The 19,021-nt window shown below is 45.6% G+C and overlaps 1 protein-coding gene across 1 annotated transcript in view; it reads right to left on the bottom strand.

Moving 5' to 3' along the window:
* The window catches only part of LOC124622926 (nose resistant to fluoxetine protein 6-like), a 206,631-nt gene extending 190,653 nt beyond the window's left edge, over positions 1-15,978 (bottom strand). Inside the window, exon 1 of the mRNA XM_047148716.1 lies at positions 15,858-15,978. Within this exon, the coding sequence (XP_047004672.1) occupies positions 15,858-15,879 (22 nt within the window). The 5' untranslated portion in view covers positions 15,880-15,978. The remainder of the gene's footprint in view (positions 1-15,857) is intronic.
* Positions 15,979-19,021: the final 3,043 nt, after the last annotated feature.

Raw genomic sequence — 19,021 nt, 5'->3', positions numbered from 1 at the left:
TGCCTTTGTTTTAATGATGCCCACCCAAAATCCTGGATCACGTTCGTGACACTCTCTCCCGTATTTCTCGATAATCTTGTAAGGATCCCACACCGTGCAGCAGTACTCCAAAAGAGGACGGACAAGCGCAGTGGACGCAGTATCTCTTGTAGATGTGTTGCATCTTCCAAGTGTTCTGCCAATAAGTCGCAGTCTTTCGATCGCCTTCCCCACAACATTTTATATGTATTCTTTCCAATTTAAGTTGTTTGTAATTGTAATTCCTAGATATTTAGTTGAATTAACGGCCTTCAGTTTTGATTGATTTATCGTGAAACCCAAGTTTAACGGATACTTTTTAGCACTCATATGGAACACCTCACACTTTTCATTATTTAGGATCAATTACCGATTTTTGTACCATACAGATATCTTATCTAATTCGCTTTGCAATTGGTTTTGATCTTCTGATGACTATAATAGACGATAAACGACATCATTATCTGCAAAAAACCTAAGACGATTGCTCAGAATATCTCCTAAATAGTTTATATTGATAAGGAACAGCAGGGAGCCTATAACAGTACGTTGAGGAACACCAGAAATCACTTCTGTTTTACTCGATGACTTTCCGTCAGTTATTAAGAACTGTGAGCTCGCTGACAGGAAACCACGAATCTAGTCGAGTAACTGAGACGATATCCCATAAGCACACAATCTGATTACAAGCCACTCATGAGGTACTGTGTCAGAAGCCTTCTGGAAATTTAGAAATACGGAATCAATTTGAAATCACTTCTGAATAGCATACAACACTTCGTGTGAGTAAAGAGCTAGTTGTGTTTCACAAGAACGATGTTTTCTAAATCCATGTTGGCTGTGTGTCAATAGACCATTCTCTTTGAGGTAACTCATAATGACAAACTGCCTATTGGTTTCTGTATCGGTTTCTTCGGCCGACGTCCATCTAATGATTTTACTGACGCTTCGCCAGCACAAGTGGCTGGCATTGTCAAAGCTTCACCCTCCATTGCCGGTGGTGAACTGGAGCCGAGCTCGCGGCCGCAGACTACATGTACCTGGCGCGCCAACGTCCGAGGGCTTCTCCAAGGTCATTTCCGGTGCGGTTCTCCTCTTGCTACCTGCGACGGTCGTTCGCTGCAGTACAGGAAGCCAGGGTAAGTTTACCTTAAGGCTTTCCTCTTTCTTGTTGAAACTGTTCGCGTGTTTTTGTATTTCTGCAGCTTCTCTGAACAAGCGCGTATGATAATGCTTCTCTACAGCCAGAACTTCCGTGTCGGCGAATTTTATTACGTGGTCAGTCTCACTCAGTGCTTGCTCTGCCACGGCCGATTTCTCCACCTGCCCCAGCTTGCAATGTCGCTTATGTTCTTTGATCCTGGTGTTGATTGATCGTCCAGTCATTCCGACATTAACTTTTCCGCATGTGCATGGTATACGATATACTCCCAACATTGCAAATGGGTCCATTTTCTCCTTTGCCGATCTAAGACACTCTTTGATCTTCCCTGTCGGTTTGAAATTCGTCTTTACGCCGTGTTTGCGCAATATACGGCCGATTCTCTGGGAATCTATGGCAGAAAGGCCGTACGAGACATCTATTTTCTGATTCCTTCCTTCGCCGAGTGTTTGGCTCTGTTACACTTCTAATATAACTTGTGGAGTACCCATTGCTCCTCAGAACACTTTCCAGGTGTTGCATTTCGCATCTGACGTGCTTCGGCTCACATAATCGTCCTGCTCGCGTTACGAGCGTATTAATCATGCCTCTTTTTTAGCTCGGGTGGTGGTTTGATAGTTTGTGCAGGTACCGGTCCGTGTGTGTCGGTTTTAGATACACGCTGTGTCCCAGGGTTTCACCATCCCTTGTGACCAGCACATCTAGAAATGGCAGTTTTTTGTCCTTTTCTACTTCCATGGTAAATTTTATGTTGGCATGGAGGCTGTTCATGTGTCTTAGGAAGTCACCGAGCTGTTCTTCACCATGGCTCCACGCAACGAAAGTGTGATCGACGTGCCTGTAACACACTTTAGGTTTGCAAGTCGCCAAGTCCAGTGCCTGTGCTTCGAATTGTTCCATGAAGAAGTTGGCCACGACCGGACTGAGAGGACTACCCATGGCGCCGCCTTCCAGCTGTCCGTAGAAATCGCCATTCCACGTGAAATAGCTCGTGGTGAGAAATGCATGGAAGAGCTTTGTGATGTCTTGCGGGAAAATGGAACCGATATGCTCCAGAGGCTCACTGAGTGGTACTTTCGTAAACAAAGGAACAACATCGAAGCTGACCAGGATGTCGTTTGGTGCAAGTTTTAGTTTCTTCAGCTCCTCAATGAAATGTCCTGAGTCCTTTATGTATGTGTCGTTCTTCCCAACGTGTGGCTGGAGCAGAGAGGCCAAGTGTTTAGCCAGTTTATACGTCGGTGAGCCAGGAGCGCTGACAATCGGTCTTAGTGAAACGTTGTTCTTGTGGATCTTGGGTAATCAATACAGCCAAAGTAGTAGGGCTTCTGTGTTGCGCAGGTTTCTCTGTATGTCCGGCGGCAGAGAAGACTCCTTGATTAATCGATTCGTATTCCGTGTGATACGCTGCGTCGGATCTGTGCTTAGTTTTCGGTACGTCGTCGGATCTAGTAGGTCTCAGATCTTTTGCTCATAATCTTCGGTCTTCATTACGACGGTCTCATTCCCCTTATCGGCAGGCAGTGCCAATATACTCTTGTCGGCGTTGAGATTCTTAATGGCTTGTAGCTCTTCTTTCTTCAGGTTGCAAGCTGGTGGTTTTGCTCAATGCAGTATCCTAGCTGTTTCAGTGCGTATTTCCTCTGCCCTTTCACAAGGAAGGGTCCGAATGGCCGCTTCGGTGTTGGCAATGATGTCCTCCATAGGTATAGTTCTCGGGATGATAGCGAAATTCCCTCCTTTTTGAAGAACAGACACTTCCTCTTCGGTCAATTGTCGTTCAGTGAGGTTGACCACTGTGTGTGACATGTCGGGAATCGCCTTGTCGACCTGCTTCCGGCATCTTTCAAACTTTTTCTTCTGCCGCTCGGTGCAGCGCTCGAGTTCGTTCTGCATGCCCCTGTGAGTGATGCTGTCGATCTTGTCCCAGTCGTCTCGATGCATTCTGCTGCTTAGTTGATAGAAAATGTCCAAAAGTTCCTGATCCGTTCTTGCCAAGTCTCTCCGTGTTGTATGAGTTCGCTCACGAAGGAAAGCTCGTTCTATTCTGTCGTAGATACGATGTGCTTGGGCGGTGCTGAATAGGCGCTTACATTTCAAGAACTTCGGTGTGGCACCTTCACATCGCCTTTCTGTCACGGTGCCGAGAGCTGGGAGCGAAGAGTCATCAACTCGGCTCACATCTGCACACAGCAGTCACAGTCCCTATCGATACTAAAGAACGTGGAAAGCTACATTGCACACACAGGTAAACGACTATCGACACATGCAATGCAACTCTGCTGTAGAAATCCACGAAAAAGCAAGAACTGTGTCTAATAAATTAGGTTAACATGCAGAGATTCAAAAACTAAACTACCAAAGCACACAGGTGACATATACCTACCATAGTCAAGCATTTAGAACCACCGGCAGTTACACTGTATGTGTTGGTGAATAACAGTACTCTTGTGGGACTCTGATGTTGTGGCTGTGCTATGTCATAGTCGAACGACACGGGATCTGAAAGGTTGGGGAGACATTCTATGGACGGTGACTGCTGCTGCTGTGGGTCAGGTGAGAACCTCTAAGTGTCCACATCCATCAGTGGATCAGAGGCTCATTCCTGCCGTTGTTGCAGCTGTGCTAATGCATAGATAATTAATCGATGCTAGGTCAGAAGGACAGTCAGTGGAAAGTGGCTGCAGCTGTGGCATTTGAAACGTTCTATATCCTCATCTGTAACAATTTTAGTAACAAAGCCCTTTTATAACGACATACACAGATAATAGTGATAACAATTAAGGACAGATTGATAAATTACTTCATTGCTGCGGCTGGTGGCGCTCCATGCTAGACAGCAAATGATGGCGCACTCACAAATCAAATTATTACATAAAACGTTGCTGGAAGGACGGGAGCTGAACTTGTATGCAGTTGGTTGACAGCAAGAGAAGGGGGGGAGGGGGGCTGGTGCTTGGGGTGGGGGTGGGGGTGCAGATGCGCAGGGGGTGGGTGGCACCAGGGGGGAGGGTGGCCTTCGTAGGGCAGTAACGCGATGATTCAAGATCTTGATGATAATAAAGTAATGAAGCTGATAAGAAGCAGCTCCACGGGTATCAGGGGCTGTGTTGAGGGGACTGGGCGTTTTCCTCGGTTAGGTGGTCTCAGGAAACTACAGAAAGGGCATCAGTCAGAAAGGGTGCAAGGCAAAGACACGACGAGGGTTGACCTAGCAACAATCGGTATTTCAGTTATAAATTGTCGTAGCTGTGTTGAGAAAGAACCAGAGCTCCAAGCACTAATAGAGAGCACTGAAGTTCAGATCGTTACAGGTACAGAAAGCTGGCCAAAGCTGGATTTAAATTCAGCTGAAATTTTCACAAAGGGCTTTGCCGTGTTCAGAAAGGATAGGTTAAACACAGTTAGTGGTGGAATATTTACTGCTGTCAGAAGTACTTTCCTTGTGGTGAAACTGATGTAGATACTTCCCGTGAGTTTGTATGAGTAGAGATTGTATAGACAGTCAAAATAAATTAATAAGAAGTTGATCCTTTTACCAACCCCCCCACTGACTCAACTGTGAACAGTTCAAAAAAACTTGAGTCGTATTTCAAATCTCATACAATTATAGCTGGTTGTGACTTCAATCGATTCTCGATAAGTTGGCAGAAATTCATTTTTAAAGTCGGTATTAGGCATAGAAGGTCGTCAGAAATCGTACTGAATGCTTTCTCAGAAATTATTATGAACAATTGGTTCAGGAACCCAGTCGAAGTGTAAATGTTTGCGAAAACATAATAGACCTCCCAGCAACAAATAATCCTGGGCAAGTAGGGAGCGTCATGCCGCATACAGGAGTTAGTGAGCACAAGTTCCATGTAGCAAGACTGAAAACGACAACATCCAAATCTACCAAAAATAAAGACAAAAATATGTCTGTTTAAAAAAGCGAATAAAAATTCACTTCATGACATCCTAAGAGACAACCTCCACATCTTCCAATCTGACTACATAAGCGTTGACCCGATGTGGTTTAAATTCACGGAAATAACATTGACGGCAATTGAGAGATATGTACCAGATCAATTCCTAAGCGATGGTACTGATCCCCCATGGTACAGGAAACTGATCAGAACACTATTGCAGGAGATCCAAAAACAACACGCCAAATTTAGAACAACACAACATCCCAAGATTGGCAACGTTCTACAGAAGCACGAAATTTAGCGCGAACTTCAATGCGAGATGTTTTTAATAGTTTCCACAACGAAACACTCTCGTACACTAGTGGCAAGACACAATCAATAGCGTCACTATACTATAGCAATGGCAATGTTACTGATGACAGTGTCACTAAAGCTGAATTACTAAACACAGTTTTCCGAAATTCCTTACCAAAGATGGTGAAGTAAATATTCCAGACTCCAAATGAAGAACAACTGACAGAGTATGCTGATACAATACCTCCATGCCTTGTAATCATACACAACTGCTCGCTAGTTAAAAGGTCCATACCTAATACTGGAAAGTGCACAGGTCACACCAGTACTCAAGAAAGGAAAAGGAAATAGTAGTGATAATCTGAATTACAGACTCATATCACTAACGTCCATTTGCAGTAGAATTTCCGAGCATTCATATACTTTGTTTGAATATCATGGATTACCTTAAAGAACATGATTTATTGACAAACGGATTAAGAAAATATCTCTCTTGTGCAGCACAACTAACTATTTATTCCCTCGAAGTAATGAGTGCTATGATAACGGATGTCAAATCGATACCATATTTTTAGATTTCCAGTAGGCTTTTTACACCATTCCACAGAGTAGACTTCTAATTAAATTGTGTGCCTATGGAGTATCGTTTCAGTTGTGTGACTGGATTCGTGATTTCCTGTCAGAAGAGTCGCAGTTCATAGTAATTGATGGAAAGTCACCGAGTAAAACAGAAGTGATACTGGCGTCCCCCAAGGAAGTGTTATAGGCTCTCTGCTGTTCCTGCTAATGAGACTGCCTACACTACACTTGTACGTCGTCTTCTGGAGTACTGCTATGTGGTTGGGGTTCACATCACTTAGGATTGACGGAGAACATTGAAAAAGACGAAAGAAGGGCAGCTTCTATTGTATCATCGGGTAATTTGGGAGAGAGTGCCGCTGATATGATAAGGCAATTGAGGAGGCAATAATTAAAACAAAGGTGTTTTTCTTTGTGGCAGACTCACTTGTGAAATTTAAATAACCAATTTTCTCCTCCAAATACAAAAATATTTTGTTGGCGCCTACCTACGTACGAGAAAATGATCATCACAATAAAATAAGAGAAATAAGAGCTCACACGGGAAAATTTAAGTGTTCATATTTCTCACATGTTGTTCGGAAGTTGAACGGCAGGGGAATAGTTTGAAGGTGGTTTCATGAACCCTGTGCCAGGCATTTAACTACGTACTGCAGAATAATAATGTAGATGTATATGTAGACGGATGGTGAGTCAACGGTTTTGACCAGAAATGGCAGTGGTCACTGGATAAAGTTACAGCTACGCAAAAATGATGTATTCCCACAGAATAGATGCTACAGCGTATACAGAAATCCCATCATGAGAAATGCAGTAAAGTCATGCAATCAGTGTTTCGGTTTCTGGTACCATTGTGGATCTAACTCTACTTTGTGTAGCCTGTACCTACTATAGGCGGAAAATCACCTGACAACTTGAGCTCCCAGTGCATCAGTTAGCAGCAGACTGGGTCAATATTACAAGGTAGTTCTTCATTCAATATGCAGCCAAGAAACAATGTTCTTTCCACTGAGTCAGAGTAAAAATAAGGGAGCAGATTATAAACATACTGTGGAACACCTTACTAAGATTTTTTCAGAAATGTAAATAGGTCACAGTCTGGTGAACTGGAGTTACTGAAGGGGAGAGGAGTGTTGTGGAAAGCCTTCATCTGGCGAGGTGCACAGCTTCTGCGTCTATACAGCAGGATGACAAAAGAAGGTGTGAGGTGCTGGTTGAACATTTAGTATACCCCAGATATACCAAGAGATCGGAACCTCGTGACCTATACAGAGTTAATCATTTAAATAGATGAGATCTCCCTGTCGAAATTATATAGAAGGTTACGATGCAGTTTGGAGAAAAATGTCCCACAACAGAGGGTATTACAAGTCAGCTCGGTAACTAACTGCCATGGCACAAGAACATGTATTCAGTATCCAAGAAGACATATCCACTGCACTGACATTGCAGAAGACGGTGCCCAGTGCTTTTTAATGTCAGAGTTTTGGCACAATAAAGCGCTGAGAAGGCTTCTGGAGGAGCTGACAAGGCAGGAAAGCCAGGGCAAATGATATCTTTATTTTCTAGTGATTACATCCTGCAGCTCTGCCTATAGTGACTTAGATGCCAGTTGTGCTACCATGTTAGAAAAACTAGCCAGTCTGGCTGGTATACATACGCCACCTAATTTAGACTCTCACTCTCAGCTGTGCTTCGTATCCTCAGTTAGCAGTCAACACCAGCCACTAGTCCCGAGACGAAGTCCATGTCTGCTGTCTGAAATAAACCACCAAGCTGCTAGCGCCAGTCTTCGTCACCATTTGCTGCAGGCCACTGCCTTAGCATTGTCTGACTGCTGTCGACTTGGTACCTTCACACCATCAGGTTATCCACTGGGTGACTAGCATCTGCTGACAGCCGCCTCTGTGGGGGGAGGCCACCACTGTCTGAGCAGTCACACAGTCACTGCACCTCACTCGGGGCAGATATACACTGATCAGCCAGAAGAATGTGACGACCTACCTAACAGCCGGTATGTCCACCTTTGTCGCGGATAATAGCGGCAACACATCATGGCATGGAAGAAATGACGCCTTCATAGGTCGCTAGAGAGAGTTGGACCATATCTACACACACAAGTCACCTAATTCCCGTAGATTCTGCGGAGTGGGGCTACGAGCTCTGACGCCACGTTCAATGACGTCACAGATATGTTTGATTGGGTTCAGATCTGGCGAGTTAGGGGGCCAGTACATCAACTGTAACTTGCCATTGTGTTCCTCGAACCACTTCATCACACTCCTGGCCTTGACATAGAGCATTATCTTGTTGCAAAATGCCACTGCCGTTGGGAAATATGACCGTCATGAAGTGGTGTACGTGGTCTGCAACCAGTGTAATATACTCCTTATCCGCCATGGTGCCCTGCACGAGCTCCACTGTACCCATGCATGCCTACGTGAATGTTCACCAGAGAATAATGGAGCTCCGCCATCTGGTCTCCGTCCTGCAGTACAGATGCAAAGGGGCTGTTCCCCTGGAAGACGACGGATTCGCCCCCTCCCACTGGTATGATGAAAAAGGTATCGGGATTCATCAGACCATGCAGCACTCTGCCTCTGCTCCAACATCCAGGGCCCTTGTCGTGGTGTTAACACTGGCACATGTATGGGTCATCGGCTGCGGAGGCTCATCGTTAGGAGTGTTTGTTGCACTGTGTGTTCAGGTACTCTTGCACTCTGCCCAGCATAAAATTCCACCACAGTTCGCCACCTACCCTGTTTTACCACCCTCTGATGTCCGACGTCTGTAATGACTGACGGCTGCCCAAACCCACGACATACAGACGTTGTTTCACCTTGTTGTCGACCTGTATTGAAGACAAAGACCACAGCACTCCTGGGACATCCGACAAGTCGTGCAGTTTCGGGAATGTTCATGCCAAGCCTCCGGGCCATTACAATCCGCCTTCAGTCAACCACAGACAGATTACAAGCCTTCCATATTCTGCATACAGACAGCACGCTCGTTGATACTGCACTGAAGCGCCAAAGAATCTGGTATAAGCAAGCGTATTTAAATAAACAGATATGTAAATAGCTAGAATACGCTGCGATCGGCAACGCCTATATAAGCAACAAGTGTCTGGCGCAGTTGTTAGTTCGGTTGCTGTTGCTACAATGGCAGGTTATCAAGATTTAAGTGAGTTTGAACATAGTGTTATGGTCAGCGCACGAGCGATGGGACACAGCATCCCCGAGGTGGCAATGAAGTGGGGACTTTCCCGTACGCCCATTTCACGGGTTTACCATGAATATCAGGAATCCGACAAAACAAGAAATCTACGACATCAAGAAAGGCAAAAACGACGACTGAAGAGAATCGTTCAGCTTGACAGAAGTGCAACCCTTCTTCAAATTGCTGCAGATTTCAGTGCTGGGGCAACAACACTGTCTGTGTGCGAAACATTCAACGGAACATCGTCGATACTGGCTTTCGGAATCGAAGACCCACTCGTGTACCCTTGATGACTGCATGACACACAGCTTTACGCCTCACTTGGGCCTGTCAACACCGACATTGGACTGTTGCTGACTAAAAATATGTTGCCTGGTCGGACGAGTCTCTTCAAATTGTATCGGACGGATGGATATGTACGGCTATGGAGACAACCTCATGAATCCATGAACCCTGCATGTCAGCAGGGGACTGTTCAAGCTGGTGGAGGCATTGTAATGGTATGGGGCGTGTGCATGAGGAGTGATGTCGGGACCCCAGACATGCCCAGATAAGACTGACAGGTGACACATACGTAAGTATGCTGTCTCATCACCTGCATAGATTCAGGTCCATTGTGCATTCCGACAGACTTGGACAACTCCAGCAGGGAAATGTGACACCCCAGACGTCCGCCGGCCGAAGTGGCCGTGCGGTTAAGGGTGCTGCAGTCTGGAACCGCAAGACCGCTACGGTCGCAGGTTCGACTCCTGCCTCGGGCATGGATGTTTGTGATGTCCTTAGGTTAGTTAGGTTTAACTAGTTCTAAGTTCTAGGGGACTAATGACCTCAGCAGTTGAGTCCCATAGTGCTCAGAACCATTTGAACCATACGTCCACAGTTGCTACAGAATGGCTTCAGGGACACTCTTCTGAGTTTAAACACTTCCGCTGGTCACCATACTGACATGAACGTTATTGAGCATATCTGTGATGCCTTGCAAAGTGCTGTTCAGAAGAGATCTCCACCCCCTCGTACTCTTACGGATTTATGGACAGCCCTGCAGGATTCATGGTGTCAGTTCCCTACAGCAATACTTCAGACATTATAGTCGAGTCCATGTCAAGTCGTGTTGCGGCACTTCTGCGTGCTCGCGGGGGCCCTACACGATATTAGGCAGGCGTACCAGTTTCTTTGGCTCTTCAGTGTACATGCACCTTGTGTCTGTCTGACTAGCAGTCACTTTTCTCCAGGTGAGGTTGCTATCGCCTGTTCGAGTTTACATCGATAGTACGTCGGATTTTGACTGATTAGTGTACACTGTCGCTGTCCTTTAGCCCATGTGGACATACGCCATCATAATCACCCATGCTGGAGGCTGTGTTTGATTTTACATAGCGTGAACCAAGCTGCAGAAGGAGGCCAGCGGCTGTGGACACTTTCAGCCCACCGCTGTCGGCCGCTGGCAGCACCGCCACCTCTCTGTGACAATGCTGCTGCGCTGTTCAGAGCCCCCTGCTAACAGCCGCTGTCGCCTGTGGGTGCATGCCATGCTGCGCCATCCTGGCGACCTGTTGCTGACGCCTGTATACAGGGCGTTTCAAAAAGAAAGAGCAGATTTCAAACATTTATTTCTCAAAAACTACAAATGATAGAAACACAATTCCAACGGTCCTTCACTCAATATGAGTACCAAATGTTACACAACAAATATCAAAACTGTACCTCAATATGAGCACCATTTGTTACACGACAAATATCAAACCGGTATCTCATTTCTTGCCACACACGACGCAACTGGTCTTTAGTTACCGAATTCACGGCCGCAACAATTCGATGTCGTACCTCTTGAAGAGTAGCGGGCATAGGTGGGACATAAACACAGTCCTTTATGTACCCCCACAAATAAAAATCGCAGGGAGTAAGGTCTGGTGACCTGGGAGGCCACAGACGATGACATTGATCTTGTGCTCCTGCTCTTCCAATCCACCGTCCTGGAATGGTGTTATTTAGGTACCGTCGTACAGGTTCAGAGAAGTGTGGTGGGGCGCCATCTTGCATGAAGATGAAGTGATTTGAATCTTCCTGAAGTTGAGGAAATAGCCAGTTTTCTAACATGTCCAGGTAAATGGTTCCTGTGATAGTTTTCTCCATGAAAAAGAAAGGTCCATAAACTTTGTTTACCGAAATTGCACAAAAGACGTTAACCTTTGGTGAGTCTCTTTCATGTTGAATAACGTCCCTCGGAGTTTCACTCGCCCAAATTCGTACGTTATGCCGATTAACTTTACCAGAAATGTGAAACGTTGATTCATCTGAAAAAATTAATCGTTCGGCAAAATTGTCCTCTTCCACGTCCTGTAGAATTGCAGTTGAAAATTCGAACCTTTTGTTGTGGTCGTCAGGACGCAATGCTTGCAATAACTGCAGTTTGTACGGCTTCATGTGCAGACGGTTACTCAGAACGCGCCATACCGTTGTTTTAGACATGTTTAGTTCGTGACTTGCCCGTGCCGTGGATTTTCTAGGGCTCCTTTCGTAAGCTGCACGGACACGCTCGACATTTTCATCCGATGTGCGTGGACGACCCGTGCTTTTTCGCTTGCAGATGCAACCATCTTCTACGAATCTGTGATGCCACTCATAAATTTGCTTATGACGAGGCGGCTGTTTGTTGAATTGACGGCGGAATGCACGTTGCACACCAACAATGGACTCTAACTTTGCAAATTGCAGCACACAAAATGATCGTTCCTGTGGTGTCGTCGCCATTTTCCTACAAACAAACGCCAGCGCCACTGCGGATTTGCATGGAACTTCTGCGCGGACCATTGAAAAACTTTGAACCTTTCTCTGACAAGAAACGTTTGAATTGTGTTTCTATCATTTGTAGTTTTTGAGAAATAAATGTTTGAAATCTGCTCTTTCTTTTTGAAACGCCCTGTACTTCGCCGACGGTGCAGCTCCAACGGCACCACTGCATTTGGTAAGGAATGAGAGACATATTCAACAAGAAAGGTTCCCATGATGGGTCACCGTTTAAAAACTGCCACTATATCACCGCAGCCGCGTCCTGGGAGGTCGATGGCACTGCATCCTGTCATATCAAGGTCAGCTTATCTGCCACCATAGAGATTGTACACCCTGACTTCAACAGCCATAACACACAACGATTTACTTATTCTTTACCCAAGAGCATAGGCAAGCCTCCTCCACAACAAATAAAAATCCTCTGTTCATTGATGATGCCTGGATCACATACTGGTAACTTAATTTTGCCTTCTGACGATCAGGGAAATTTCTGTTATGCCTTGGAGGAACCTTTGGAGTCCCGGTCGGGTCAGTGGCTGGTCCGGAAAACATGAGCTATGTACTCATAGCGCATATAAATCTTTCTGAGACTCAGATTATGTTCGTATTTGCGAGCAACGCCGGCATCCCAGGCCCCGTGAAGTTCGGAACATCTTGTGAAAGTTGCGTGAGTCTTGTGATTACGAAGTTTCTTCGTACTGTAAGTTATGCACCTAAAATAATTCTGCAGAGTTTTATGAAAAACAACTTTCAGCGTAACGTTCTATTCTGTATAAAAAGTGAAACTCGTTGCCTAAATTCTCGTAGAAAGGTCCAGCAGAAACGAAACGGAAGCGAGAAATGAGATCATTCACGAGTACTGACAGCAGGAAGACAACGAAACGAATACACATCAGATGGCCTGGAACTTTTTGTAATAATTCCATTTTCAGTTCTGGTCCTCGTGAATACTGTCGGGACGTGCAGATCCGCAATTGCATACGGGAGATTTTACTATAGTTCTCAGTTGTGGTACTCGAATACTTGATAACGGTACTCAGCTACACCGAAGTACGTCCGAATGACGGGAATTTCACGCTTTTCGGATTGTCCACAGGTACCTCAACACTTAACATTGCTTTTGAAGGTCTAGTAGTGGTTTCTCAAGTCACATCGCTTCAAATATGTGATGAAGATGACTGGATCAGTCCCTGAAATGTATATAGTGGGAGAAAATAGGATCATCTGGCAGGCCAGACATCGGAAAGCATCGCTGTATCACTGTGAGGAGCTCAGAAACGATATTGGTAAGCAGTTTGACATTTGACGTCTTGGATATTCGGGAATCTAGCCGGATGTTCGCGTCGTAATCGCACGATATTTCAACAGCGTGCCTCGCTGTCTTCTTTAGGTGCTACCTGAGACTGGTCCTTGGGTCGATCGATCCCAGTATTTATGCCTGGAAGGAGCTGGGCGCTCCCTAATCGGTCCGCGTCGCGTCGTGTGTTCCGTCAGAGGTCCGCGCCCGCCAGACGCGGCTACATTGTCCCTCTCTCGTCGCCGGTGTTCCCTCCGCCGTCCACGCCCTGCCTGGCCACCTTCTGAAGTCGAGTTCATGATCTGGGACCTTCAGTTCCCCCCAGACAATACGTTCCCAACACCACATCCTTAGATGACAATAAAGAAAATCCTGATGTTTCTATTTTCCGATCCTCAGACGGTGTAGTTAATGCCTTCGGGTAAATGCTACATTTCTCACACTTGATGAAGTTAGATGATAGTGGACTGGAGATGATCTGGGGTGTGTCAGATCTGGTCTCTAATGTCCGACACCTTGTCTCACGGCTGTTCTCTCGGTCTCCACTTCTATTTCTTGTAGAATCCCGGAGTGTCCTGCGTTGAGTTTTCACAAACTCAAGCGCTGGATTCGAGGCAGTGCTGATTTGGTATCCCAAGTCACGGTTGATTACATTGTCTGTGACCTTAATCTCAATGGCTTCTTTAATGACACTGTCTCAAAATCTTGAGGTCTGTGTCACAATCTTGGTGTCATTGTAATCCATTGAATGACCAGGTTACAGACAATGCTCTGCTATGGCTGATTTAGTTGCCTGCCTGAGTCTGGTATGTCTCTGGTGTTCTTTACACCTGATGTCCACAGTTCTGGTTGTCTGGCCAATGTATGACATCCCACACTGGCATGGTATGTTGTAAATACCTGGCTTGCGTAGCCCCAGGTCATCTTTTACATTCCCCAGCATAGCCCCAATTTTGGTGGGTGGGCAAAGTATGCTCTTGATGTCATATTTCTGGAGAATCCTGCTGATCTTGGCAGAGATAGGACCGGCGTATGGCAGGTATGCCATCTTCTTTGCCTCTTATGGTTCTTCTTCTGGATCCTTTGGCCGGTGGGCAGGTTGAAGTGCCTTCTGGATATATCTGGAGGAGTACCCATTCCCGCTGAACACTGATTGTAAGTGTTCTATTTCTGTGGCCAGACTGACAGAGTTTGTGCTCTGTGGACCAGTGTTTTCAGCACTCCATTCTTCTGTGCCGGATGGTGGCAACCGCTGGCTTGTAGGTATAAGTCATTGTGCGTAGGTTTGCAGTACACACTGTGTCCAAATGTGCCTTCTGCCTTTCTCTTCACCAGAACATCCAAGGACGGAAGAAATCCATCCTTCTCCATCTCCATTGTGAACTGAATGTTCGGATGGCAAGAGTTCAGATGTAGCACGAACTCATCTAATTTCTCTCTACCATGGGGCCAGATGACGAAGGTATCATCCACATACCTAAAAAAGCACTTGGGTTGAAATGTGGCTGAAGAGAGTGCCTCCTCTTCAAACCTTTCCATAAATAGGTTGGCCACCACTGGTGACAGAGGGCTGCCCATCGCCTGGAATTCAGCGCTTGAGCTTGTGAAAACTCAGTGCAGGACATTCCGGGATTCTACAAGAAATAGAAGTGGAGACCGAGATAACAGCCAAGAGACAAGGTGTCGGACATTAGAGACCAGATCTGACACACCCCAGATCATGAACTCGACTTCGGAAGACGGCCAGGCCGGGCGCGGACAGTGGAGGACACCGGCGACCGGAGAGAGAGACAATGTAGCCGCGTCTGGCGGGCTCGGACCTCAGACGGAACACACGACGCGGCGCGGACCGATTAAAGAGCGCCCAGCACGAAAGAGAAGTGGAAATCACAGTAACAGTCAGGAGATAGAGTACCCAACATCTCAGATCGGGTCTGACACACCTCAGATGACAACCACAACCGTTGACAACGGCCAAAACGGTCGCCGACGGCAGTCGGAACATCCGCTACTGGAAGGGTCCGTTGAAGCCGAGTCTGGCGGGCGCGGACCACAGATGGAACACTCGACTCGGCGCGGACCGATTAGGGAACGCCCAGCTCCTTCCAGGCATAAATACTGGACTCGATCGACCCAAGGACCAGTCTCAGGTAGCACCTGAAGAAGACAGCGAGGCACGCTGTTGAAATATCGTGCGAGAACGACGCGAACATCCTGCTGGATTCCCGAATATCCAAGATGTCAACAGATCGCCGGGAAAGCATGAAGAATTACAGTTTGACATTTATTGATTTTTTAGTTATTGGCCAATATTTACGTCATTTATTGCATCATAGTTGCCTTGTCGACTCGCTGTTACAGCGGTGCAATTAAAGTTCTTAACGAGACATGTTTTACCCAGGGTCGTCAAAAATTATCGTAACTTAAGTGCACTCCTAGTTTATGATCCACTATCAGTCCCTTGTGCCATCCACCTTTATCCAGAGCGTTTTAATCTGACATGCGAACTTTGATCTTCATGCGAAAAAGACACACTGACAACTAGCACATCGTAAAATTGAAAACACGATACAGCATGGGTGTGACATACCAATTATGAGCCTAGCGAACATTACGGGCTGTTACAGTCCGATTCACGAACGATGGCGGTTCGTGCAGGTCGAGCCACGGACGGCCATTGCTTACTGTCGGTTCCAAGCAACAGCTATGGTACGTGAATACACATGTTTTGCGCTTGAAGAAAGCTTGTATACTGCAAATTATACCTCTCGCTTTCTTATGCAGAATTTTCCACTTGCCACCACTGTTAGCGATGACAGCTCACAATAGATGGAGCAAAAATTCACTAAACAGCTCGCTACGATAACGCAGATCTCTCAGAACTCTACTGAACGCTCATTGGTTGTCGGAGAAGGCGTGACGTAGGTGTGCAGAAAAAGCGTAGACTCGACTGCTTATCGAGTAGTCAAAGATAAAAGCGACCCTGTATTGCCACTTAAGTTTATCACTCACCAGACGGACGTGACGTATTGCTCTACACGGTCACAAATGGTCTTACGTATATAACAAGAATGTAGCATGTTACATAACTGCTGCTCAGGGAATACTTAATGTCCGGGCTTTAATTTTAATGTCTGGTAATATGGTAAACTGTTTTACTAAACGACTTACACTCCTGTTGTATGTCTACCATTTCCTAAGTTGCCCATTACATTTTAAACGATGTATGGTAAGAAGAACGTTTATGCCGTTCCCCTAGTACGTCTGTTTTATTGGTTATTTTTTCGACTAAACAGCCAATGGTAGTTTCATATTTTGCATTTTTAACTATGTTACACCGGCATGTATTTCAGACTCAATTGAAAACGGCGACACAGCCGAAAGTGTGCAGTTCATGCGACACGTTTCAGCGCTCAATATAGAAAGATTTTATTCACTGGATGCTAACAAGAAACAAGGATCATTAGGAGCAGCCATCCCACTAAGCCCTAGATGGTCTTGGAATGTGAGAACGGTGGGGTGAGTTGAAACTATATCGTGCTGGAACATCACCTGTTAGGCTTGGCGCCAAGCAGTGTACCTTTTGTTATTTATATTTACTGTTTAAATTTGCTGTTGACGTTACTTGTACTGAGAACTTGTTAGCAGTAATTTCTATAAACTTCAGTTCACATTCAGAGACTAATAAAAAATTAGTGTTACAGTTGATAGTGATTGGTGGATGAGATGAAACATTCCCAAGCGCCCGCTTGGGAATGGAATCTACGCTCAGTTTCTGGGGAAGCAACACATGATTTAATGCGTGAAATGTTATATCGCGTACTGGCGGAACAGTTTGTTAAATGTTGCCCTGGGAGACAAATATTCTTAATCTCATGGTGGTGTGAAGCATTTCTTGTGACTTTATATAGTGTTCGGGAAATACTGATTAGTACCTGGGAACCTTGCTATGAACACTGATAGTAGAGTGGCTCCAGGAATCGTTTTTACTGATTTTGCGATTAAGCAAACGAAACAAAATTAGTTGACATCCTAACGTCTCGCAATTCTCATTACGGTAACAATCGAACCTTCCCATTTGCCACTCTGTTATGCACTGTTTATTGCATGCTCGTTAGCGCCCGTGAACAGCGGAGCAGAAGCCAACTGGGACGACGACTAGTGGTCATCTTTAGAAGATGAGAGGTAATTAAGTTTAGACGGCACGGATTCTGGATTCACAAATCCACCGTGTACGTCGCACGTGCCATATCTTTTTGGTGGAAAGTGTTACATGTAGCACCCCACTGTACAGGGTGGTCCACATATAATGACCGAGCCAAATATCTCACGAAATAAGCGTCAAACGAAAAAACTACAAAGAACGAAACCCGTCTAGCTTAGAGGGGGAACCTAGATGGCGCTATGGTTGGCCCGCTTGTTGGCGCTGCCGTAGGACAAACGGTTATCAACTGCGTTTTTTAAAATAAGAACCCCCATTTTTAATTGCATATTCGTGTAGTACGTAAAGAAATATGAATGTTTTAGTTGGACGAATATTTTCGCTTTGTGATTGATGGCGCTGTAATAGTCACAACGTATAAGTACGTAGTATCACGTAACATTCCGCCAGTGCGGACGGTATTTGCTTCGTATACATTACTCGTGTTAAGATGGACCGTTTACCAATTGCGGAACAGGTCGATATTGTGTTGATGTATGGATATTGTGATCAAAATGCCCAACGGGCGTGTGCTATGTATGCTGCTCGGTATCCTGGACGACGTCATCCAAGTGTCCGGACCGTTTGCCAGATAGTTAAGTCATTTAAGTAAACAGGAAGTGTTCAGCCACATGTGAAACTTTAATCACGACCTGCAACAAATTATGATGCTCCAGTAGGTGTTTTAGCTGCTGTCGCGGCTAATCCGCACATCAGTAGCAGACAAATTGCACGAGAATCAGGAATCTCAAAAACGTCGGTGTTGAGAATGCTACATCAACATCGATTGCACCCGTACCATATTTCTGTGCACGAGGAATTGCAAGGCGACGACTTCGAACGTCGTGTACAGTTCTGTCACTGAGCACAAGAGAAATTACGGGACGATGACAGATTTTTTGCACGCGTTCTATTTAGCGACGAAGCGTCATTCACCAACAGCAGTAACGTAAACCGGCATAATATGCACTATTGGGCAATGGAAAATCCACGATGGCTGCGACAAGTGTAACATCAGCGACCTTGGCGGGTTAATGTATGGTGCGGTATTATGGGAGGAAGGATAATTACCCCCCGTTTTATCGATGGCAATCCAAATGGTGCAATGTAAGCTGATTTCCTACATAATGTTCTACCGATGTTACTACAAGATGCTTCACTGCATGACAGAATGGCGATGTACTTCCAACATGATGGGTGTCCGGCACATAGCACGCGTGCGGTTGAAGTGCCATTGAACAGCATATTTCATGACAAGTGGATTGGTCGTCGAAGCACCATACCACGGACCGCACGTTCACCAGATCTGACGTTCCCGGATTTCTTTCTGTGGGGAAAGTTGAAGGATATTTGCTATCGTGAGCCACCGACAACGCCTGACAACATGCGTCAGCGCATTGTCAATGCATGTGCGAACATTACCGAAGGCGCACCACTCGCTGTTGAGAAGAATGTAGTTACACGTATTGCCAAATGCACTGAGGTTGACGGACATCATTTTGAGCATTTATTGCATTAATGTGGTATTTACAGCTAATCACGCTGTAAGAGCA

This window comes from Schistocerca americana, chromosome 7, assembly GCF_021461395.2.
Source record: "Schistocerca americana isolate TAMUIC-IGC-003095 chromosome 7, iqSchAmer2.1, whole genome shotgun sequence".
NCBI classification, from domain to species: domain Eukaryota; kingdom Metazoa; phylum Arthropoda; class Insecta; order Orthoptera; family Acrididae; genus Schistocerca; species Schistocerca americana.
The sequence above is the reverse complement of the archived record's forward strand: the minus strand, read 5'-3'. Positions and strand labels throughout refer to the sequence as shown.